The following is a 19,449-nucleotide window of genomic DNA, read 5'->3' as shown; positions in this document are numbered from 1 at the left end:
CGAAGCTGGGGAAGGGGCTGGAGAACAGGCCTTATGAGGAACGGCTGAGAGAGCTCTGGGTGTTTAGCCTGGAGAAGAGGAGGCTGAGGGGAGACCTCACTGCTCTCTACAACTACCTGAAAGGAGGTTGTGGAGAGGAGGGTGCTGGCCTCTTCTCCCAAGTGACGGGGGACAGGACAAGAGGGAATGGCCTCAAGCTCCACCAGGGGAGATTTAGGCTGGACATTAGGAAAAAATTCTTCACAGAAAGGGTCATTGGGCACTGGAACAGGCTGCCCAGGGAGGGGGTTGATTCACCTTCGCTGGAGGTGTTTAAGGGACGGGTGGATGAGGTGCTAAGGGGCATGGTTTAGTGTTTGATAGGAATGGTTGGACTCGATGATCCGGTGGGTCTCTTCTGACCTGGTTATTCTATGATTCTATGTTTCCCTTTGCAACCCCCCTGGTTAAATCCTCCTCTTATGGTTTACTGTTCACAATTATGATACAAATTATTTGTGGGTTTGTATTTCAGTCAATCCATCACAACAATTATTTGAGAAGGTTCACTGTTCACAGAGCACTATTACGCAGTGAGTTTGGAGACCTACATCACAGCACACGGCCTCATACCTGAGCAGTACAAATAAGCTCCATCAAATACCTGGCTTCATCTTAGTTAATACATCTATTCTGCAAATAGGGGGCCATCAGGAAGATTTATGCATATACATAAAACTAAGCATACATCTAAGAGCTTTACTGAATACATGTCCCTTGCAGCCTTGTGATAATCATGTATGTATCTCTGCAGAAACAAAATGTTAATGAGTATTCGTCAGAATCCTTTTTGCTTCACATTAAAAATACTCTTTGTGCAAGTGCTCCCAGGAGAACAAGGAAGAGAGGATGGAGATTTCACAGCTCTCTGAAGGCTTTTATACAGCATTCATCCTATTTTGTCCAACTCAATAGCAGCTTCTGCTTCAACAACAAGCATACGTCACCACCATCGCTACCCCCTAAAAAGACAGATATGGATTCACACTAAAACTGACTGTGATGAAGACAAACTTGGCTGAGTATCATCATGTAAAAAAAGGGACAGAATAGACTGAGTGGAGGTTGTAAAAGAAAAATGGCTGGTGACTAAGAGTACAGGCTCGGAACAAGCGAAAAAAGCCAAACCCATTTAAATAAGACCAATGGCAATCTCAGATAGAGATTGCTTTTGGGTGGGGGCTGGCTTGGAGTGGGAACAAAAAGTGAATCTTGATGTTTTGCTTACTGCAGCATTGAGAAGCTGGCGATTCTTCTTGGTGAAGATGTAAAATTGCATCAAAGTAATCTCTAGTTCCCCTCTTACAAGCAAACAAACTGGCCCCACATTTTACCTAACCAGCTGAACAAAAGCAGTGAGGCTCCAGAACAGGCAGCCAGAGAGGCTGTTTTCTCAGGGGAGAAGCAGTGACATTATGACTGAAGTTAAAGGCACTGAGGGCCAAAGAGAGTCTGCATCTGGCCTTCAGGTTCATGCTCACACTTCAACAGGTTTTCAAAGCAAACCTCAGGACATATGGTGCCCTTGACTCCAATGAGTCAAGTTTTACTAGACGGTCAGTAGTGTGACACCATCCCCTGGCACTCAGCCATGTCCTGGGGCTTTTCAGCTCTCCTCAGACATTTGGGTCCCATAAACAAACAGCAACATTTGTTAGCACTGGCTGTGGAGGCTCCCTGGGGAACGCCCTCCATCACCCTTCCCACGGTGGGCATCCCGCGCTTTCCAGTTCCCAGAGCCAATGGGCCTTGGGTTTCAGGCTTTGGGCTTGAATTAATGGTCATGACTTCCCACCGATTCTTCTATGACAGCCACTTGGAGAAATGCAGCACCACGGTATGCACTTCCCTGAATATTTCAAGGGCTGTGCAGCATCTCCTGATCATCATTAAAAATAGAGAGGTATGAAAGTAAAACCATGCCCTCAGAAAGAGCAGTCATTTTGCTGTGATAATGCCATGCAGGCAGTGTCTCTCCACAGCGTCTTTCATGCAGTCCCAGTGGTGAAGCAGGACACAGATTCCCATTATTCCAGCTCTCCAAAGAACAAGAGACAAATTATTGCCTGGCAATAATTGTTAACAAGAAGAATATTTTGTACTCGGAGATCCTTGTTTACAATCTTGCATTGCAAAAAGATAATTCAGATCTCCCAGCCGAAGGAGCAGAGACACAGGTACTAAAGCAGCACCAAAAAGCACTTGTTTGATCCAGGCACAGCTCAGATCCTGCAGGCTGTCACCACAGCACGGCACAAGCAAAGCCACCAGCCCACTTTGTACAGATCGGCTTTTCAAACACGAGGAACCCTGGCAGTCCGAGCGCTGCCACCAATGGAGGGATTTAGCAGTGCTCTTGTTTGCTGTTTTACATCACTCCCTGGACACCAGGGCTCGGACTTCCCAGGCCTGTCTCCTAACTGCGGGAGCGCGGTGCCCTCCCGAGCCCTTCCCACCCCTCTCTCAATGCCCTAAACTGACTGATGGAATTAGTTTTGTGGAGTGAACTCGGTTGCTTTTGATCTCTATTCAAGGTGCCATCAAGGGATCTTAATAGGTAGTATCTTAGCAAACGCTTTAAGGCCTGAAACCGTCATTAAAGAAACTCCTGATTCTCACACTTGTCTGAAAGAATAGAGGAGCAGGCTGGCTTCAAATGCCAGTTGACAGATGGGAAGACATATGGACTATAGGATTGCTGATCTAAAGAGTCAGAGCCGTGGTCAGGCTGAGGAAACATACATCTTTATTTTGATGTTGACCTCAAAGGGAAGAGGTCTGAGTCAACAGAAAGGGGAAAGGGCAGAAAATATCACAAGTCTGAGGCCAGGATTGCTTTGAACTTGAGGACACGTATACTAAATGGTACCAAGTTGACAAAAAGGCTTCCTGACACTCCGTGTCTACAAATTTAGCGGTCTGACCCATATAACTGCTTGATGCATTTTCAGTAACGAGCTGAGTGAGGATCAGTAACGCTGATGCAATTGCTTGTGGCACCCAAGAAGTTTGTCATTTCTTCCAGCGCCAGCTATTCATGGAGCCCCGTCAGGGAGCAGGACGGAGGCACATGGGGGCACTTTGGGTTAAAGCCCCCATGATCTCTCTGCCAGACTTTGGGGAGGCTACAGAAGTACACGACCATGCCAAGCCACAGATTATTGGATCCCTGCAGATCATTTCTCCTTGAGTCAAGTATTTGTTTCTCTACTGGCTCTATATGGAAAAACGTATGACCCCATCCCAACTCATTAATATTGTACGTAGCATTTTCTAGAAAACTCCCCCTGGGACACTTAACTGTATTCCTTTCCGGCACTGAAAAAGTACTCAGGGTAAAGTTTAGGCATTTGGAGCCTTCTGCTGAATTTAAATGGCTGTGCAAGGAATCCATGAAACAAATGAAGGGACAGATATCCTATTGTCTTCCCAGAAAAAAAAGCAGGCCCTTTTAGTTCACTGTCTTTCTTCATGTTATCTTTTTATCACAAGTGTGCACTGATGAAACTACTTTAATGCAGTCTGTTCCAAGAGATTAAATTGAATGTCTGTGCAGAGTTTCAGGGCTCAGCAGCATTGCATGGCAGCTTCATTTCACATCTCTGGGACACTGGGCAGACATAAAAATAATTGCAGACTCAGGAATGATCAGGAATGTATCCCGGCTGCAACAGATGCTGTATTAAAAGGAAAGACAAAAGCCAAAGTGCATAATGAATTTAAAAAGATTTCTTTATCAAACATGTCATTTGTTTGAAGGACTGAATTGCTGGCATCAGATGTGGCAGATCAGCTTGTTACCAAAGTGAAACATGAGGACTGCTACGCAAGGGCAATTGATGAGTCAATTGAAATCACTGATGTTGCTGAAATGCGCATCTTCATTTAATATGTCAATGGTCAGAAGTTAACCAAAGACCTTCTGGTTTTGTTGCCATAGAGGCAAACCAAAGGCTACAAAATACGGTGTGCCAGCACTGAACTCCAGAGGCCTTCTTATACTTAATGGGAGCTGACGCTCCAACTATTGTCTGTGAAAAATAATTTCTGACATACCCCTAACAACTGAACTCAGCTCGTGAGCATCAGTGCCTCGTCCATCAAACTGTCCTCAGAGCTGCATTAAAAGCAAGATATTAAAATGGCATTAGATTACCCAGAAACACAGTCGTCTGTCTAAAGCTGACACCTATTCCTTATGCTGATTATTTCAACTTGCTCTTCATGGGAACATTGCTGAAGGGAACAGATCATAAAGTACTCAGGTGGTTTGTTGACTGATGAAAATACAAATGATGCTTGGTGAAAATAGAGAAGGCTATTTTCAAAACTCTCCCCACCTCCAAAACAAAACCAAAACAATGAAAAAAAAAAAAAAGAAACCCAAAACAAGATAAAACCAAACCTATTTCCTCTATCCTTCCCAGCCATTTCTAAGTTATCTGGACAGAGTTCTTTGATCGTCATACAACAACCCTAGAAAAATCTCGTTGAAAAACCTTTACAAGGTTGAATATTCATACTTTAGAAACCCAGAGCAAGAAAGCAGAAAGGGTGACTTTATACAAGCCAATTTTCAACAGTAGCACCCACCTGGATTTTTCACTAGAGAAAAGAGGAAACTGATCAAGAAGAGTGTAAAATCTCTGCTACAGTCTTTGGGACGTATTTTGAAGGGTTTACTGCAGAGAAGCAAGTTTCCTCCAGGCTTGGTAAATGACTCCCTGGCTAAATTTGCTGAGAACATACAAGCAGATTTAACTAGTCAGGAAAAGCATGGTTTGCTCTACAGGCTGCACTGCTACTGCTTTTTCTTGCCCTGATATTTCCAGCTCCCCTGCCAATGCAGCAAGAGATGAGGAAGAGGGGTTCTCCTGCTGGTGCCCACGGGGCCAACCCAATAGCAGGAAAAGTTGCCCTGTGCCTAACAGGATGGAGAAAAGGCCCACGACCAGCGTGCTGCCTCAATGCAGCTGCAGTGCAATGCCTAGGGAACGCCCTGGGATTTGTTAAAAATGAGGCTTTTCTAATATGCTGAAGATGACAGACCACAAGTTGTCGTATATTAAAATGGTGCATACATTCTTTCCTCTAAGTAACTAATAATGGGACAAAAATCCTTGCCAACTCCATTCTGTCCCTCCTGCCAAGGATTGTTTGAGCTCGGCTCATCCCGAGTGCCCCCATTGGGATCCAGATATAGATTAACAGAGTTTTGAAATGCACAAGGGCCACAATCATGCAATGCTTGATCCAACCCAGACCGGAGTCCATGGAAAGGTCTGCATTGACGTAAGCGGATAGAGAGCAGCACCATCAAGCCTGCTGCTGAGAAACCAGCCCCGGTCCCCACCGCAGCAGAACCCAGGCTGTGGCCTCCAAGAACGGAGGAGCAGGAGGGCAACAACAGCTTCCTGAGGGTCCCAAGCCCAGTGGGCATGAAGCTGCCTTCAGAAAGCCTTCCCACTCCTTCCCGCTTAGAGCTCAGGTCTGAGCTGCCAGCAGGTTCCGTCACCGGCCGTGTCCTGCAGCCCTGGCATGGGACCAGCACCAGCAATGTCCCTGCCCAGCACCCAGCCCGTGCCCAGCATTATCATGGGAGGCAAAACTCATCTAGCATGGAGGGTACCTCACCCAAGGCAGTGCAAACTGCTTCCCAGAGGACAAATCCTGTACGCGTCTCCAGGGATTCACACACTTTTGTGGGGACCCTGCCTGAACAGCCTGCAAATGCGAAAGGCTCAGCTGGGTGTATTCCCACACAGGGACAAGGAGCAGCTCCTCGCTGCTGCACCAGCCTGGCCTCCTTTCACTCCCCTATTCCTCGTTCGCCAACCCACATCTCTTTTGTTCCTCCTTTCCTCCTTCCCACGTTTTTGTGCCGCCCTCCCAGGCATCCCCTGCTCTTCCCGGCAGGCTGCCCTTCCATGCTCTTCTCCAAGTTTACTTCTCAGCCATCATTTCTTTGGCATTCACTGCAGTCACAGGAGTAAGAATCGAAATGGGGAAATACCAGCCTTGGGGCCCTCTCCCTTTCAAGACTCTGGTACTGGTGCAGTCCTAGTAGGAGCCTGCACCAAGCCAAGGGGAGCAGCATTCATGCATGCACCAGTCCCCAGCTTGGGGCCTTCTACTCTATCACAGCAATAAAAAAACTGCCCATTCAAGCCCTTTGTCTTAAAGATTTCCATCCTGGCTACAGCAAGTGCAGATTTATTGGTGGGAGCAACTGCAGAAGGAATAGTAAACAGCACGCGCGTGCGTGCCTGTGTGCCAGTGCACCAAGCGCAGCAGAAACTCACAACAGTCAGGATTAAATATGTAACCAATATAAAATGTGTTTCCTGGTACATTAAAAAAATTAAATAAATCATTTGGCATCTTCTTTCATGACATACGTGGCACAGTCAGAGCGTTGTGGGGATGCACTGCTGTGGGAGAACCGAAGCCAAGAGAGATGCCTGACTACGCGGGATCCAAGGGATCAGACACCTGCCTTATTATGAACAGTGATGCACAGCGTGGCCTCTGCTTTCTCACAGGCCTCCACTCACGCACGCTAAATTACACAACCCGTATCCACCGCTGCCCGCTGCCGCCCTACTTAAAGGCGCAGCCTCACACCCACCGAGACGGCCCAGCCAAGGGGAAGACCCTGGGCTCCCCACCTCAAACTTCCAAGTGCAGCCTCCTAGCCCTTCCTCAGAGGCGCTCACGACACTTCAACACTTGTTGACGCCTCAAAATAATACGTTAATAACGATAAAATCAGTAGCCACGTCTTTCTTTGACTTCTGTAGGAATGTTGCTGGAGAAAGGATGGCAGGACGCAACTCCAAGCACGCTGAGTGACATCTTATATTTTCCAAACCATTCTTAGATTTTTCATAACATCTAGCAGGCAAGTTGCTGACAGAAGCAGGATAGTTGCTTGTTTGTTGGGCAAGAATACTTTGTGATTCAGTAGAATACCAAATTTGGAAGAACGTCTTCCACTTTGGTAGAAGATATTACAAACAACTGCACATTTTAACACGTTTTCGCGTTACACATCATTCATTCTGGGAGGGGGGTGGTGATCATTTTCTGCAGACAGCTAGCAATGCTTCCAAGAATGAAAATGTTCATCGAAAGATAATGAAAACCAGACATTTAGTAACATTTTCATTTTGCATGTTTAAATATTTATAACTATGTTCATAAAACCACATGTTTGCTCTCCTAATGCTCTAGTGATTGTGTTTATGAAACGCAGTATTTCTCCAATGCCCCTTCCTTGCGTCATCTTCTCTGCCGGGCACGATTTACTCGCGCTGTGGCACTGACGACTCACTTTTATGTAAAAGGCTGGTTAAGATTAAGAACAGAAAATTACTGAAAATAAGCAAACATATTTTCAGGACATTAATGTTTCACTGATGCATATATAATTTTAAACTTTGTAGGGGGCATTTATGCTGGCTTAAATCTCTCTCCACAATTTCTTGTCAATTGGGAAGGAAACTATTTCTTAAACTATGGCAAAACAATGAAATCTTGAAATATAAGTGTGATAAAACTATGATGCTGATATAAACTATTGCTCTCTCTTTTTCCCCTAGCTTGGATGAAATTTAAATTACAACAAAGAATTTCGCTTTAATGCTGCAGTTGCTTGAGTTTGTGTTATAAATTTCTAAAAAGTTGATCAAATGGCCACAGCCTGGGATGGGGACAATTATGCCAACCAGGGCCACATAAGAGCCCACTGAATTCTTCTCCATCCTCTGGTTACAGACATCATGATATAGCTTACATAGTCCCTTTTGGTGTATTAAACATACAGGGAAAGCAGCGCAGCAAGGGAAGACTTGCAGGGCTCAGCCATACAGCTAGAGACCCAGCACAGGACCCAGTAATTTCTTCATCACATCATAATTCTTAAAATGTCCTGTGTCAGCTTGTAATTTCAAAAAGGAATTAATGTCGATGCAGGTCTTCTATTTTTAATTTTCCTTCCTTTTTTTTTATTTTCCCTTAAACATCTCCAACCTGAAATTTTTGAAAGAGTGAGGGAACTCCTCTGAGCACCAACAGCGTGTTTTTATTTTAATCTCAGCCCAGCATCCTCCTGAAGATACAGGGAGTATCTTCAAGGTGCAGTTACCACTTGTCTGGTACTTTGCCTGCCTTCTCCACTCACATCAGCAAAGAACGAAAAGGAAACAGAAAAAAAAAAGTAGTAGATTGCAATGTCACATCGGTATCACTTTTTAAAACAAAATGAGTGGCAAAAAGCCAGTAAAGCAAATCACTCCGCATTATTTTAAAATATTTCTGCAGGCTGAGATTAAAAATTAAGTATATATTTTACTGCTGCAGTGTTGCCAATTCTTACAGTATTATGAATAGCCTCATTTAAAAAAATATAAATCAAGCTCCAGAATCAGTGAAAACTAAAGCTCCACTTTAAAACACAGGTATGTGCCCCTTTGGCCTTACAGATGGCATTAAAAAAAAATTAAAAATTAAAAATGGCAAAATAAAATCTGGCTACTGAGGCTCACAGCTCTGAAAAAGATGGGAGAAAAAAGGAAAAAAATAACGCCACTTTCTTTTTCTTTCTGAATTTTGTCAAATTAAGCAAGTCCATTTCAGAGGCACCTTGAACACGATTTTTAAATATTTATGATTGGCAGGTTCAGCAAGTTCCTGCAGCTGCTTCTTTACAGTAAAAATAAATATGTGGGGAAAAAAAGAGTTTTCGGAGAAACACCTGCCTTCCTCAGCACCAGTGAGCAACCAGCGTCCAGTCCCTGCAAACTCTGCATGCATCAGAGGAACTTTAGTCCCATAATCTGCTGCGTAGAGATTTCTCTCTCAATTAAAGGTAGTATTTGAGTCCAAATCCAGACTTTTCATATAGTTAAGACTGAGTTTATCTCACCAATCTCAATAAGTTTTACTTTTTTCTCAATAATTACTGAGAAGCTCAAGGCCATGGATTTAATAGGGTGCTAATGCAAACAAAAGAAATGTTTATTTTCCGTAAGAACACGGTGAAGTGGTGGAAACCCTAAATTCAACTGCGTTCTTCAAACACAGGTAAAAAAAAAAAACAAAACCCAAGCATAAACCAAATGAAAATAAGGAGAAAAGCAAACAAAAAGAACAACAACGACTTCTTGCCTAAAACCGTAAAAGAATTATGCTTATGAATTACGGAAAGTGGCAAAAATACTTTAAAAAAAACCAACACCACAAGATTTTGCACCAAATAATTTTTCGGAGAAACTGGGAGGAATTTAGAGAAGAGATAGATAAGTAGGTAATTTTATTTCAAGCAAATACTGTACGCTGCTTTCACGGCCTCTAAAGATTTTTTGGCTGTAGCTGTATTTTCCAAAGTGGTTATTCCCAGAGGCACACAACTGCAGCAAGCTTATGGCTAGCAAGAACCCACATCTTTACGTTTCCTACCCTGCCAGCTAAAGGCCACGTCCCAGCCTGTGAATAAAGCACAACACTCATTTCTGCTCCAAAGATCCCCTCGGCTCCCTCTGAAGCACAGGGAGCTCGACAACCCTGCACCTGCTCGGGCGCATCCTGCAGAGCAAAACACTTTTGTTTACCCCCATATCAAACCCTGCTGATGCTCTGCACTTTTCCTGCCTACAGACCAGTTTCTGTCTCGACACCAGAGACGCAGGAAGCCAGGTAGGGCACAGCCTCCTCAAAAGCTTCAGGATGTCTGCCCAGCCCTTCGCTCCACTGTGCCAAGTGCCAAAAAAACACGCCGAAGAGCCATTTTGTATCTCCGAGGCTACCACCGGCCCAACACTGATAAAGGACAAAACCGTGGGAATTGCCCTCTTCTGCATGTAGCCTTTATGCCTCTTGGCCATTAAGCCTCTCCAGCTTCCTCACCCTCTTCCCAGCGTGCTGGTTACTTTTCCCTTTTCCAAGCTTCCCAGCTGTCCCAGCACGCACAGGAACGAATTCCCAAAGTTCCCTCAATAGGAACTTCACCTATCACTCATTCAACCATTCCAAAGTCAAGCTTTGGCAATTTCAAAGTTGCCACTACTGACTAAGTCGCCAAAACAAAATCATTCAGCTAAACTTTTTTTTTTCCCCCAGCTCCTTTTATTAAAGTTTCTTTTCACAAAAAAAAATTTGAAACTGAGAAACATTACCTACGCGTTAGCTAAAAGAAAACCTAGAGCAGCACTTCTTTACTGAGAATAAAAATTCGGATCTTAATATTAAAATATGTCTGCACCTCCTTCGACAACTACCTCCCCCGGTTTCTGCAGAGGGTTTTCCTGTTGCAAGCACAGAACAGATGTCTCCAAACCCATCCTAAATTGTCTCCTGTTAAATCTGCAGAGCAAGTCCTTGCTTTGCCAGTCTCACACACCAGTGTAAGCTCTTACACCAGCATTTTTTACTGCCTGCACTTACGTCCAGGTGAGTAGGCACTTGCAAGACATAGATTATATTTTTAACCCACACAAACAGCACAGCAAGGGTAGCCAAATGTCTTAGTTCAGGGCATATGCAGATTAGTCACTATGACATAAATTATTTCCTTCTGCACACTCTACAATAAAAATCAGATTTCTGCGAAGAATTTAAAGTTTCCTCTAGAGTTTTACAGCCAACAGAGTTACTACACAAACTAAATTCCTGGTGCCGTAGCGCCGAGACACTCGAACGCAACCTGATCAAATGCCTTCAGGACTCTGCCTCACACTGTGTGCAACCACTAGCTGCTAATGGCACGCACAAAGCTTGAAAAAAAAAAAGAATTTATTTTCATAGGATTACACCAGACACAGAGACAGATATACAAAAACAATGACACCAAAGGAATCAAAATATTCATGGCTCATAAAGCGTGGTAGAGAAGGAATGGCTCCAGCTCATCGCCTGCCTCTGCTTAGATTCTTTATAGCACAATGAATCAACATTACCCCTGCTAGAAAACCATCCCGAGTTCTGTTTATCTGGGGACAAATCCACCTAATCCTGCTCACACAAGCAAGCACAGTAACTTCAAGGGGGCTGCCAGGCTGGGAGAGGACAGCAGAATGCAGCCCCTTTCTGTGAACAGTCCTGGGACTCTTCTAGGGTGCGACACAAGATCCATTATTAATGACACACTAAAAGCTGAGCTGACACGGCACCTGCTCTGCCAGCACTGTCCTGCCCCGGCTGGCTCTGTGAGGCTTTTGCCCAAGCTGTGAGCAGGGGGAATGCCCACAGGTCCCTGACATTGAAAGGGCTGGCTCACAAAAACAGCCAAAGAAATATAGGAAAAAGGCACAATCTTTCCTGCTTTAGGACTCTCCACATCTCCCTGTAATGAGCAAGAGCGAGGAACAGAACCTTTTCACTTCTTTTTTACAGAAAACCTCCTCTTGTACGTCCGTGAGAGCAGAGGACTCAGCAGCGGGGTGAGACGCCTCCTCGCTGGCCTTCGCTCCCGAGGTCTCGGGGCCAACAGCAGCCAGTGGGGCAGAGCCCAAATGGCAGCGTCCACCAGGACAGCTGCCATTCTCGGGGTCACGGCCCTGCTGCCCCACCTCACCCTGCTGGTGCTGAACCCCATCCTTTGCAATCATTTCACTGCCAAACAGGGCCCCAGCCCTTTTTCTGCAGCCATCCCAAGCCCAAACCATATACACACGCCAGCTGGCCCTGCCCCACCAACGCCCTGTCTTTTTTGGAGGGTTTGTAGAGTGCCAACCCCAGCAGCCTGTGCCGAGGGGGTGCCCCGACTTCAGCGGGGTGCAGACAGCAGTTCGCTCCCTCCTTCCCCATCCCGGGTGCTTGGATGGGGAGGCACCAGGCTGGGGGAAGCCAAATGATCCAGGATGCTGGCTTTAAGCCCTCGTTATAAAAACATCTGGGGCTGTGACACAAGCCTAAATGAGCAACTGCGGGGACAAGCAGGAGGGCAGGTACGCCGGCTCCATCCGAGAGCCCCAAGGACCTCGCTGTGCGGCTGGGAAGGGTCCCCAAACCCAGCGCCCGGCTGCGGGCAGGATGGGGCTCCCCAAACCCCAGGCACAACAGAGCCCCCACCCCCAGCTCTGGGACGTCGTTTCGGGGACCGACAGCAGCAGACACCCCCGTAGCGCCCCATCCCGGGACCCCCAGCCCTGCGCGCACCCCGCGCCTCCCCGGTTCCCAGCAAAGCAGTAACGACACCGAGCCTACCGGCACGTTTCCAAGCCTGGAGCGGTCCGGAGCGACGCAGACACGACCCGGGTGGGTGTCCGAGGAAAAACCGACGGCCCCAGCGGCTCCGCTCCTCCTCGCCCTCAGGAAGGAGCCGGGAGGGCAGCGCCCCGCGTCCAGCCCCGAGCTCGGCTCTGCGCACAGCGAGAAAAACATTTCACAGCGTGAAAGAAGCAGAGATCCATGTCTGGCCAGGGCACCTCGAAGGGAACTATTTTAAGGGACCAGGCTGGGCAGTGAGGAGCAGGGAAACCTGCCTGCACGGGGCTCTTTTTTTTTTTTTTTTTTAGTTTTTTAGTTAAGATGTGCAGCGGCTGCACCACCTCCCCTCTCCCCTGCTCTGCACATCTTTGCCTGCCTGATAAACTTTTTTGGTGGGTTGGTGTTTTGGGGATTTTTTTTGTTGGTTTTTTTTTTTTTTTTTTTTGAGGGGGGAGAGGGTAGATCCGTTTAAAGCTAATTTTTAAAGTATGCAAGGTTTGGCGAGTCGCTTGGCCGAGCGGACCCCGCGACAGGACGGAGGGGATGGGACCCCCCCCCTGCCCTCTGCATTGCCCCGAGTCAAGTTCAAGACGGCCCCGTCCAGGGTCTCTCCCGGTCAGAGGAGGCTCAGAGCCCCTGTGTGGGTCCCTGCTGCCCCCCGAGCAGGTCTCTGCGGGCCGAGGGAGGATGCAGCTGCGGAGCCGTGTCCAGGCTGGATCTGCATCCCCGCAGGAGCTGGGGCCGTGAGCATCTCCCGGTCACCGGGGGCACAGAGGTTTCAGCTGTCGGTTGGTCTGGATGCTCGGGGCTCCTCGGCGGCGTCAGAGAAGTTTCTCCGGTGAGATGTCTCTGCTCGACCCGGTTTTTCCTCTCCTGAGGACGGGGAGGCTTTTCCACAACCTAGTCAGAAACAAAGAACGAAAAACCGAACAGACGATAACGGAGCAAGTCCGGGGGCCGCGAAGTCGCCCCGGGATCCTGCCGGCAGGCAGCCCCAGGCCAGCGGTACCGGTGCCCGCATCCCCGTGATGCCTGCAAGGGCCGCCTCCCGGGCCGGTACTCACCGTCGGGGCCGCCCCGTCGCTGCCCCCGCGGTTCCTCTCGCTCGGCGGGGCCGCCGCGCCCCGGGCTCCGTCCGTTCGGGAAGGAGAAGAAGGGGAAGAGAAGCCGTTGAGCGGCGGAGGGCGGGGACAAAGGGATAGGAGATAAAAAAAAAAATAAAGCAGCGGCGTGGAGGAAGCTTCCCCCGGCATCACCAGCCCGAAAACCACGGCCCGAGACCGGCGGCAGAGCCCAACCGGGACCGCGGCGGCACCCGAGCTGCCCCGTCCCCCAGGAGGTCACAAACGGCTCTTTCCAAAACAATAAACTTTTAATGCTAAAGCAGTTATAACCAAAAGCTGTACAGAGTTGGAATTTTTTTTTTTTGCTGTTTGTATTTTTTTTTTTGTTAGAAAACAATTTTTTCTTCCCCATAAATATTGTTCAGTTCCCGGCACTTTGTATCAATAATTAAATTACGAACGATAAATATGGCATCATGGATATGTATTTACAAAAAAAAGTTATTACAAAAAGGCAACTGTTATACTAAACGTCACAATCTGGGTAGAATAAACACCACATCCTCATCCTGAAAAATACTGACCGACCCCATCAGACGAGAATACATTCACAAGTGTAATGCTTGGAGAGAGAGAGAGAGAAGGAGAAAGAGGAGGAGAGCAGAGAAAGAAGCAGCAGGAGAGCTAGAGAGGAAAGTTCAAGACATAACAGGACTTTGGCACGGTTTAAGACTGTAAGTTTAAACAATCACCACTAAGGCGAAAGAGAATTTTCATCCTCATGTCAACATCCCACCGAAAGAAAGAAAACAAAACAAATAAAATAAAAAGAATAATAATTAAAAAAAAAAAAACAACTGGGGAATCAGAGGAAGAGGGACTCGGGCAGGGTAGGAAAAAAATATCAAAGGAAGGACTGCGACTGCAAAAAAATGAAAACAAACAAAAAAGAAATCCAATCCTGAGAAAAGGACATGGCTAGTCCAGCGTCTGGGCTTGCAAAAAAAAAAAAAAGTAATAATTATAATATAATAATAAAAGACACCCCCCTCCGGATCCTGGCAGTTAACTAGGTGTAGCCCTATGTGGTCGTCGGTGTGGAAACTCCATTTCCGTGGGAGCAAGCTGCAGTTGGCTTGGTTTGTCCTTTTTTTCTCCTTTTTTTTTTTTTTTTCCTTCTTCCCAGCACATTTGGTCCAGTCTCTGGTCGGGCAGCAGCTGCCTTCACACATACCACTCATTAAAATTGGGGGGCAGTCCAGGGTTGTGGCCGGGGTTACTCTGCAGGGCGGCCGGCGGCGTTTTAGCGGAGTCCTTAGCGCCGGTGGAACCCACGGCGGGGGGCGTGGAGGACTCGTACCCCGAGCTGGCTGCAGGGGAAGAGTCCGAGCCCTGCGATTCGTGCACCTAGAACCGAGAGGCAGAGATGGGAGCGAGCTCCGGGGACCGTGCCGGGAGCACGCTCCAGCTCTGCTCTGCGCCGGGGAAACGAGCCCTGAGCATCCCAGCGGCTGAGCATCCCTGCTCGGGGAGCGAAGGGCTGGGGCGCGGTGGGGGAGATTTACCTTCATGTGTTTCCTAAGTGAGCTGGGGTGGGTGTAGGATTTGTCGCACACCTTGCAGATGTAGGGCTTGTCCGAGGTGTGGACGTGCATGTGTTTCTTCCTGTCGCTGCTGTTGGCGAAGCGCCTGTCGCAGCCCTCAAACTCGCACTTGAAGGGCTTCTCACCTGTGAAATTCAGAGAGGGGTGAAGGAGGGCCGGGTCCCTTCTCCATCCCCCGCCTGCCTCCTCCTCCCAGGACAACTCCTACCCCTTTGCACCGCTTTGGGGATGCACGAGCACCCCATAAAAAAAAATGAAGAAGGGCAGCAGGGTTTGTTACGTGCCGGATAAATTGAGGTCAGCCTTTGTTACTTTTAATTCGCCTCCCACCAGCCCCGTGCTGCGTTCCGGTGGGGACGGCGGCTGGGCGAGCTCAGGGAGGGAGAAGATCCGAGACAAATTCAGCGGCTCAAACACTTTTACGAGATTTACTTAAGGGCACAAGCTAAAATACGTTTTCTTCCTGCCTTTCCCTCCCTCTTCCCTCCAGCCGGGCAGACGGCTGAAGAGAAGACAGAGCTGCAAGTAAAAATACTTTCTTGACAAAAGTCTCGCCGATTTAACTAGGAGAGAGGCCAACCGGGCCTAGAAATAAAATCGAACCTTACCCGTGTGCGTCCGCTTGTGGATCTTGAGGTTCTCGGAGCGGGCAAAGATCTTGCCGCAGCCAGGGAAGGGGCAGGGGAAAGGCTTCTCCCCCGTGTGCACCCGAATGTGGTTCACCAGTTTGTATTTCGCCTTGAAGGACTTGCCCTCCCTCGGACACTCGTCCCAGTAGCAGATGTGGTTGTTCTGCTCCGGCCCCCCGACGTGCTCCATGGTGACGTGGGTGACCAGTTCGTGCATGGTGCTGAAAGTCCTGTCGCAGCTCTTCTTGGGCCGGCTGAGCTGGCTCTCGTCGAGCCACTTGCAGGACAATTCTTGCTTGATGGGCTGGCGCATGTACCGAAAGAAAGCGCCGGGCCCGTGGTGGTGGTGGTGGTGGTGATGGGCAGCGACGTTCATGCCCATATTCACGTTCATGGGGTTGTAGTTGTGGAACTGGGCGCCGCCGTAAGGGTCCGTCCGAGGGCTGGAGACGGCGCGGTAGGGGTCCGGCCTCCCGAAGAGATCCCCCCGCAGGCCCAGGTGCATCTGCCCGTTGTCCACGTGCCCGGTGGGAGACGTGTGGCTGGGGCTCTGCTCGTGGAGCCCCGGGAAGAGCAGGTAGCCCGGGGTGTCCGGGATGCCGCCGGGGCCGTGCAGCCCCCCGGGGGAGCCGCCGAACAGCCCGTGCTGCGCCGCGCCGGGGGCGGCGTCCGCGATGCCGGAGCCGCGGTTGCGGAAGAGAAAATCGCGGGTGGAGTTGAAAGCGGCGGCCCCGCCGTACGAGGGCACCTGCCCGGCGTGGTGGTGGTGGTGATGGTGGTGGTGGTGGCCCAGGGCGCTGGCGTAGCCCGGCGCTTGAGGCGTGAACGCCGAGCTCTGCCCGGCGGCGAGGTCGTGCGGGGCCGCGTTCAGCTTGAAGGCGGCGGCGGCGTGCGAGGAGTCCCCGAAGGGACCCAGCCCCATGCCGCCCGCGGCGGCGGCGGCGTCGCGGCCGGGCATCTCGTGGTGGCGGGGCGCCGGGAAGCCGCCCACCCCCAGCGCCGGGAACTGCGGCCCCCCGTCCAGCAGCATCGTCATGGGAGCGGGGCCGTCGGCGCGGCGGCTGCCTGCCGGCTCCCCCTCCTCCTCCTCCTCCTCTTCCCGCCCCTAAAAAAGTACAAAACCACCCCAAAACGCGCCCCCCGCCGCCCCCCCCACCCCCACCCCGCGGGCGGGCAGAGAGGAGAGCAAACCCCCCCCCCCCCCCACCACACCACCACCCCCCGCGTCCGACCTAAATAAAAAAAAAAAAAAAAAAACCCAAAAATGAAACCCCAGCCCCAAAGAGGCGCCCGCCCCCCGCGCCGGGCCGGGCCGGGCCGGGCAGGGCGAGGCGCAGCGCGGCCCCCGCTCCCGCTCGCCGCCGTCGGGGCACTGACGGGGCGCCCGCCCGCGCCTCGCACATAAACCAACGGCGGCGCCGCGCGCCAATGGGGGGACCCGCCGCCTCACGTGACCCGCCGCCCGCCGCCCCATTGGCCGCCGCCCGCTTGATTGGCGCGCGCCGCCCGCCGCCGGGGACCCTGATTGGCCCGCGGGAGCCTGGCAGGTAACACGGCGGGGGGGGGGGGGGGGGGAGCTGGGGGGGCCGTGGGACGGGGGACACACACACACACACACACACACACACACACACACGCGGGATCGGGACGGGGGGCAGCGGCGGGGAGCCCCGTGTGTCCCCCGCCTCGCTGCCTGTCCCCGTGGCTGTCCCCGTGTCCCGCTGCGCGGCCGCCCCCCCCCCCACTTCCCTCTCCAAGCCGCTCCTTCCACAATAAACCCCTTTTTAACCCCAAACCAGCGGCTCTGCTCTGTGTTTTTATTTCTTCTGCCCCCCCCACCCCGCCCCCAGCCCCGCGGGGAGCGGCTCGGGGGGGGGGCTCCGCTGCCCCTTTTCCCCCTGCGGGGGTCGCAGCCTCTCGGGGGGCAGCGGGGGCTCCGTCCCTTCCCTCTCCCGCGGCTCCCGCCCCGTGTTGTTCGCACACTCGTTTATCTTTCCTTTCCTGCCCGTCTCTCTCTTTCTTCCCTCCTCTTTTCCTTTTTTTTATTTTTTTTCCCCCTTTCCTTTTTAATTTTATTTTGCAAAGGCGACGTTCTTGCCTTGGAATAATTATCAGTTGCAGACAGCGCTATAAATCCACTCATTTTCTGTTCTGGAAAGCATTTGCAAAGAACTATGGGGAGCAAGAGTGGAAATAAAAGGCAGAAAGAAAGATGGCTGTAATTGTAATATCCTGAGATTTGCTGAGCCCCCAAGTCTGGCTATTGGGCAGGTCTCAGCCTCGCCGCCGGCTTCTCTGCAGGAAACGTAAAATCTGATCAAGTTCAGAGACGCATTGAGAGCCCGTTTCAAGCAGCGCTTTATAACCGCGGCCCTTTCACATCCTTCCCCCCAATCATCCCCGGGAAAGGCTTCGCATTCTTTATTTTAGGGGAGAGAAAAAAAAAAAAAAGAAAAAAAAAAGGAGAGAAAAAGAGGAAAAAAAAAAAAAGAAAAAAGAAAAGAAAAAAAAAAAAGTCGCCGATATAAAATCTCCCCGAGCGGTAACACCGGTGCCCGTCAAAAACTCAAATTTCCCAGGCCACGGCCACCGCGAACAGTCCCAAAGTTGGAAGGTGAGTCCCTCGCTGCCGTTCGTGCCCGATCGCAGCAGAACAACCCGAGACGGGGCGGGGGGGGACCCGCCGGGGGGCTCTTGCGCGGGGATGGGGGGGATGCAGGATGGCAGCCCCTTCCCAGCCTTCTCCTAGCGCTCTCCTAGCCCTTTCCCAGCCCCTCTCGTAGTCCCCGACCTGTGGCTCCCGGGGCCGCGTTCCTCGTTCCGCAGCTCCGCGGAGGCTCTACCTGCCTGTCTGCGCGGTAATTAATTACCTCCCGCACGTGTTGGGGTTTCTCAGCCACAACAACCTCCCACCCCCCATAAAAAAAGAAAATTAAAAAAGAGATAAAGAAAAAAAAAGGGGAGAAAAAAAAAGGGGGGGGGGCATAATTCAATTAGCCCGTCAGCTGAGCGGCTGGGAGGGCAAAGCCTCTGAAGTCGCCGACCTGGGGCTACCGAGGGCGACTGACCCCGGCTTGTGCGGGGCCTCACGTGTAGCCCGGCTCATTGTCTGCCCCTAATGGGAGGCACCGGGGCCGGTGGCGGCGAGGGAGAGCGGGATCCGTGCGGGGTGGCAGCGGGGGAGGTGATGCTGAGCAGTCCTCCGGCCCGGGGAGGTGCGGCGAGCGACGGTCTGTGGCCGGAGAAGCTTTAAAAAAAATTAAAAAAATAATATATATATATATAATTCACTAAATAATTCGAGATTTTCGCCTAGAAAAATTCCCTCGCTGCGGCAGAGCCACCGTGAGGTTCCGAAAAAGCATCCCGGGAGGAGGGGGCATGTGTAAAAAGAAGCGATCTTAGCTTCGGACGGGGAGTCTCCGTTTCGGGAAGGGTTTCGTGGCCCCGCAGCCCCGCCGTGCCTCGGTGGGCTTGCGGATCGGGCTGCAGCAATGAACCTATAAATCTTTTTTTTATACGTTTCCCGTTTCTTCTCTGCTAACTTTGCCCCGTGTGTGTGTGCCCAGCGCTACCCGCACGGTGTGCAGCCACGATTTACACACGATCCTAGCTGGACTTCGCCGGCTCGGGGACCAAAACCGGCATAAAACGCTTTTATTCTTTTTAAGGACCTTGTCGGTATGGCCTATGAATTCCCCCCCTTCCCTCCGTACATTCGTAATTAAAAAAAAAAAAAAAGTATTATCTATTTTGTCCGTATTTCCCCACTTCAGGAAATTCCTTTCTATTTAGCAGCATTTCTGGCCGATCCCAATTTTATTTTTCCACAAGTGGGAGACCATCGCGTCTCTCGCTTTTTAAATTCTATCTCAATTGCAAACGTGCAAACAACAGCAACCGGAA

The 19,449-nt window shown here is 50.3% G+C and overlaps 2 protein-coding genes across 2 annotated transcripts in view; one reads left to right on the top strand and one right to left on the bottom strand.

Moving 5' to 3' along the window:
* The window catches only part of RBMX (RNA binding motif protein X-linked), a 252,061-nt gene that overhangs the window by 78,026 nt on the left and 154,586 nt on the right, over positions 1-19,449 (top strand). The gene's annotated exons all lie outside the window — the stretch shown is intronic.
* ZIC3 (Zic family member 3) lies at positions 13,636-16,637 on the bottom strand. Its single transcript, XM_069867402.1, has 3 exons — positions 15,523-16,637; positions 14,876-15,039; positions 13,636-14,717 (listed from the first exon to the last, which is right to left on the bottom strand). Exons 1-3 carry the CDS (start codon positions 16,577-16,579, stop codon positions 14,535-14,537), a joined length of 1,404 nt encoding a protein of 467 aa, XP_069723503.1. The 5' UTR covers positions 16,580-16,637; the 3' UTR covers positions 13,636-14,534.

The sequence above is a fragment of the Phaenicophaeus curvirostris genome, chromosome 13 (assembly GCF_032191515.1).
Source record: "Phaenicophaeus curvirostris isolate KB17595 chromosome 13, BPBGC_Pcur_1.0, whole genome shotgun sequence".
NCBI lineage: Eukaryota > Metazoa > Chordata > Aves > Cuculiformes > Cuculidae > Phaenicophaeus > Phaenicophaeus curvirostris.
Note: the sequence above shows the minus strand (reverse complement) of the source record. Positions and strands in the feature narration are given on the sequence as shown.

Excerpts from the sequence above, each read along its gene's own strand:
- ZIC3 (XM_069867402.1), bottom strand. The coding sequence starts at position 16,579 with ATGACGATGCTGCTGGACGGGGGGCCGCAGTTCCCGGCGCTGGGGGTG. Across the intron at positions 15,040-15,522 it reads CCACAAGCGGACGCACACGG|GTGAGAAGCCCTTCAAGTGC; the intron begins GTAAGGTTCGAT and ends TGAATTTCACAG. Across the intron at positions 14,718-14,875 it reads CACTTAGGAAACACATGAAG|GTGCACGAATCGCAGGGCTC; the intron begins GTAAATCTCCCC and ends TCTCGGTTCTAG.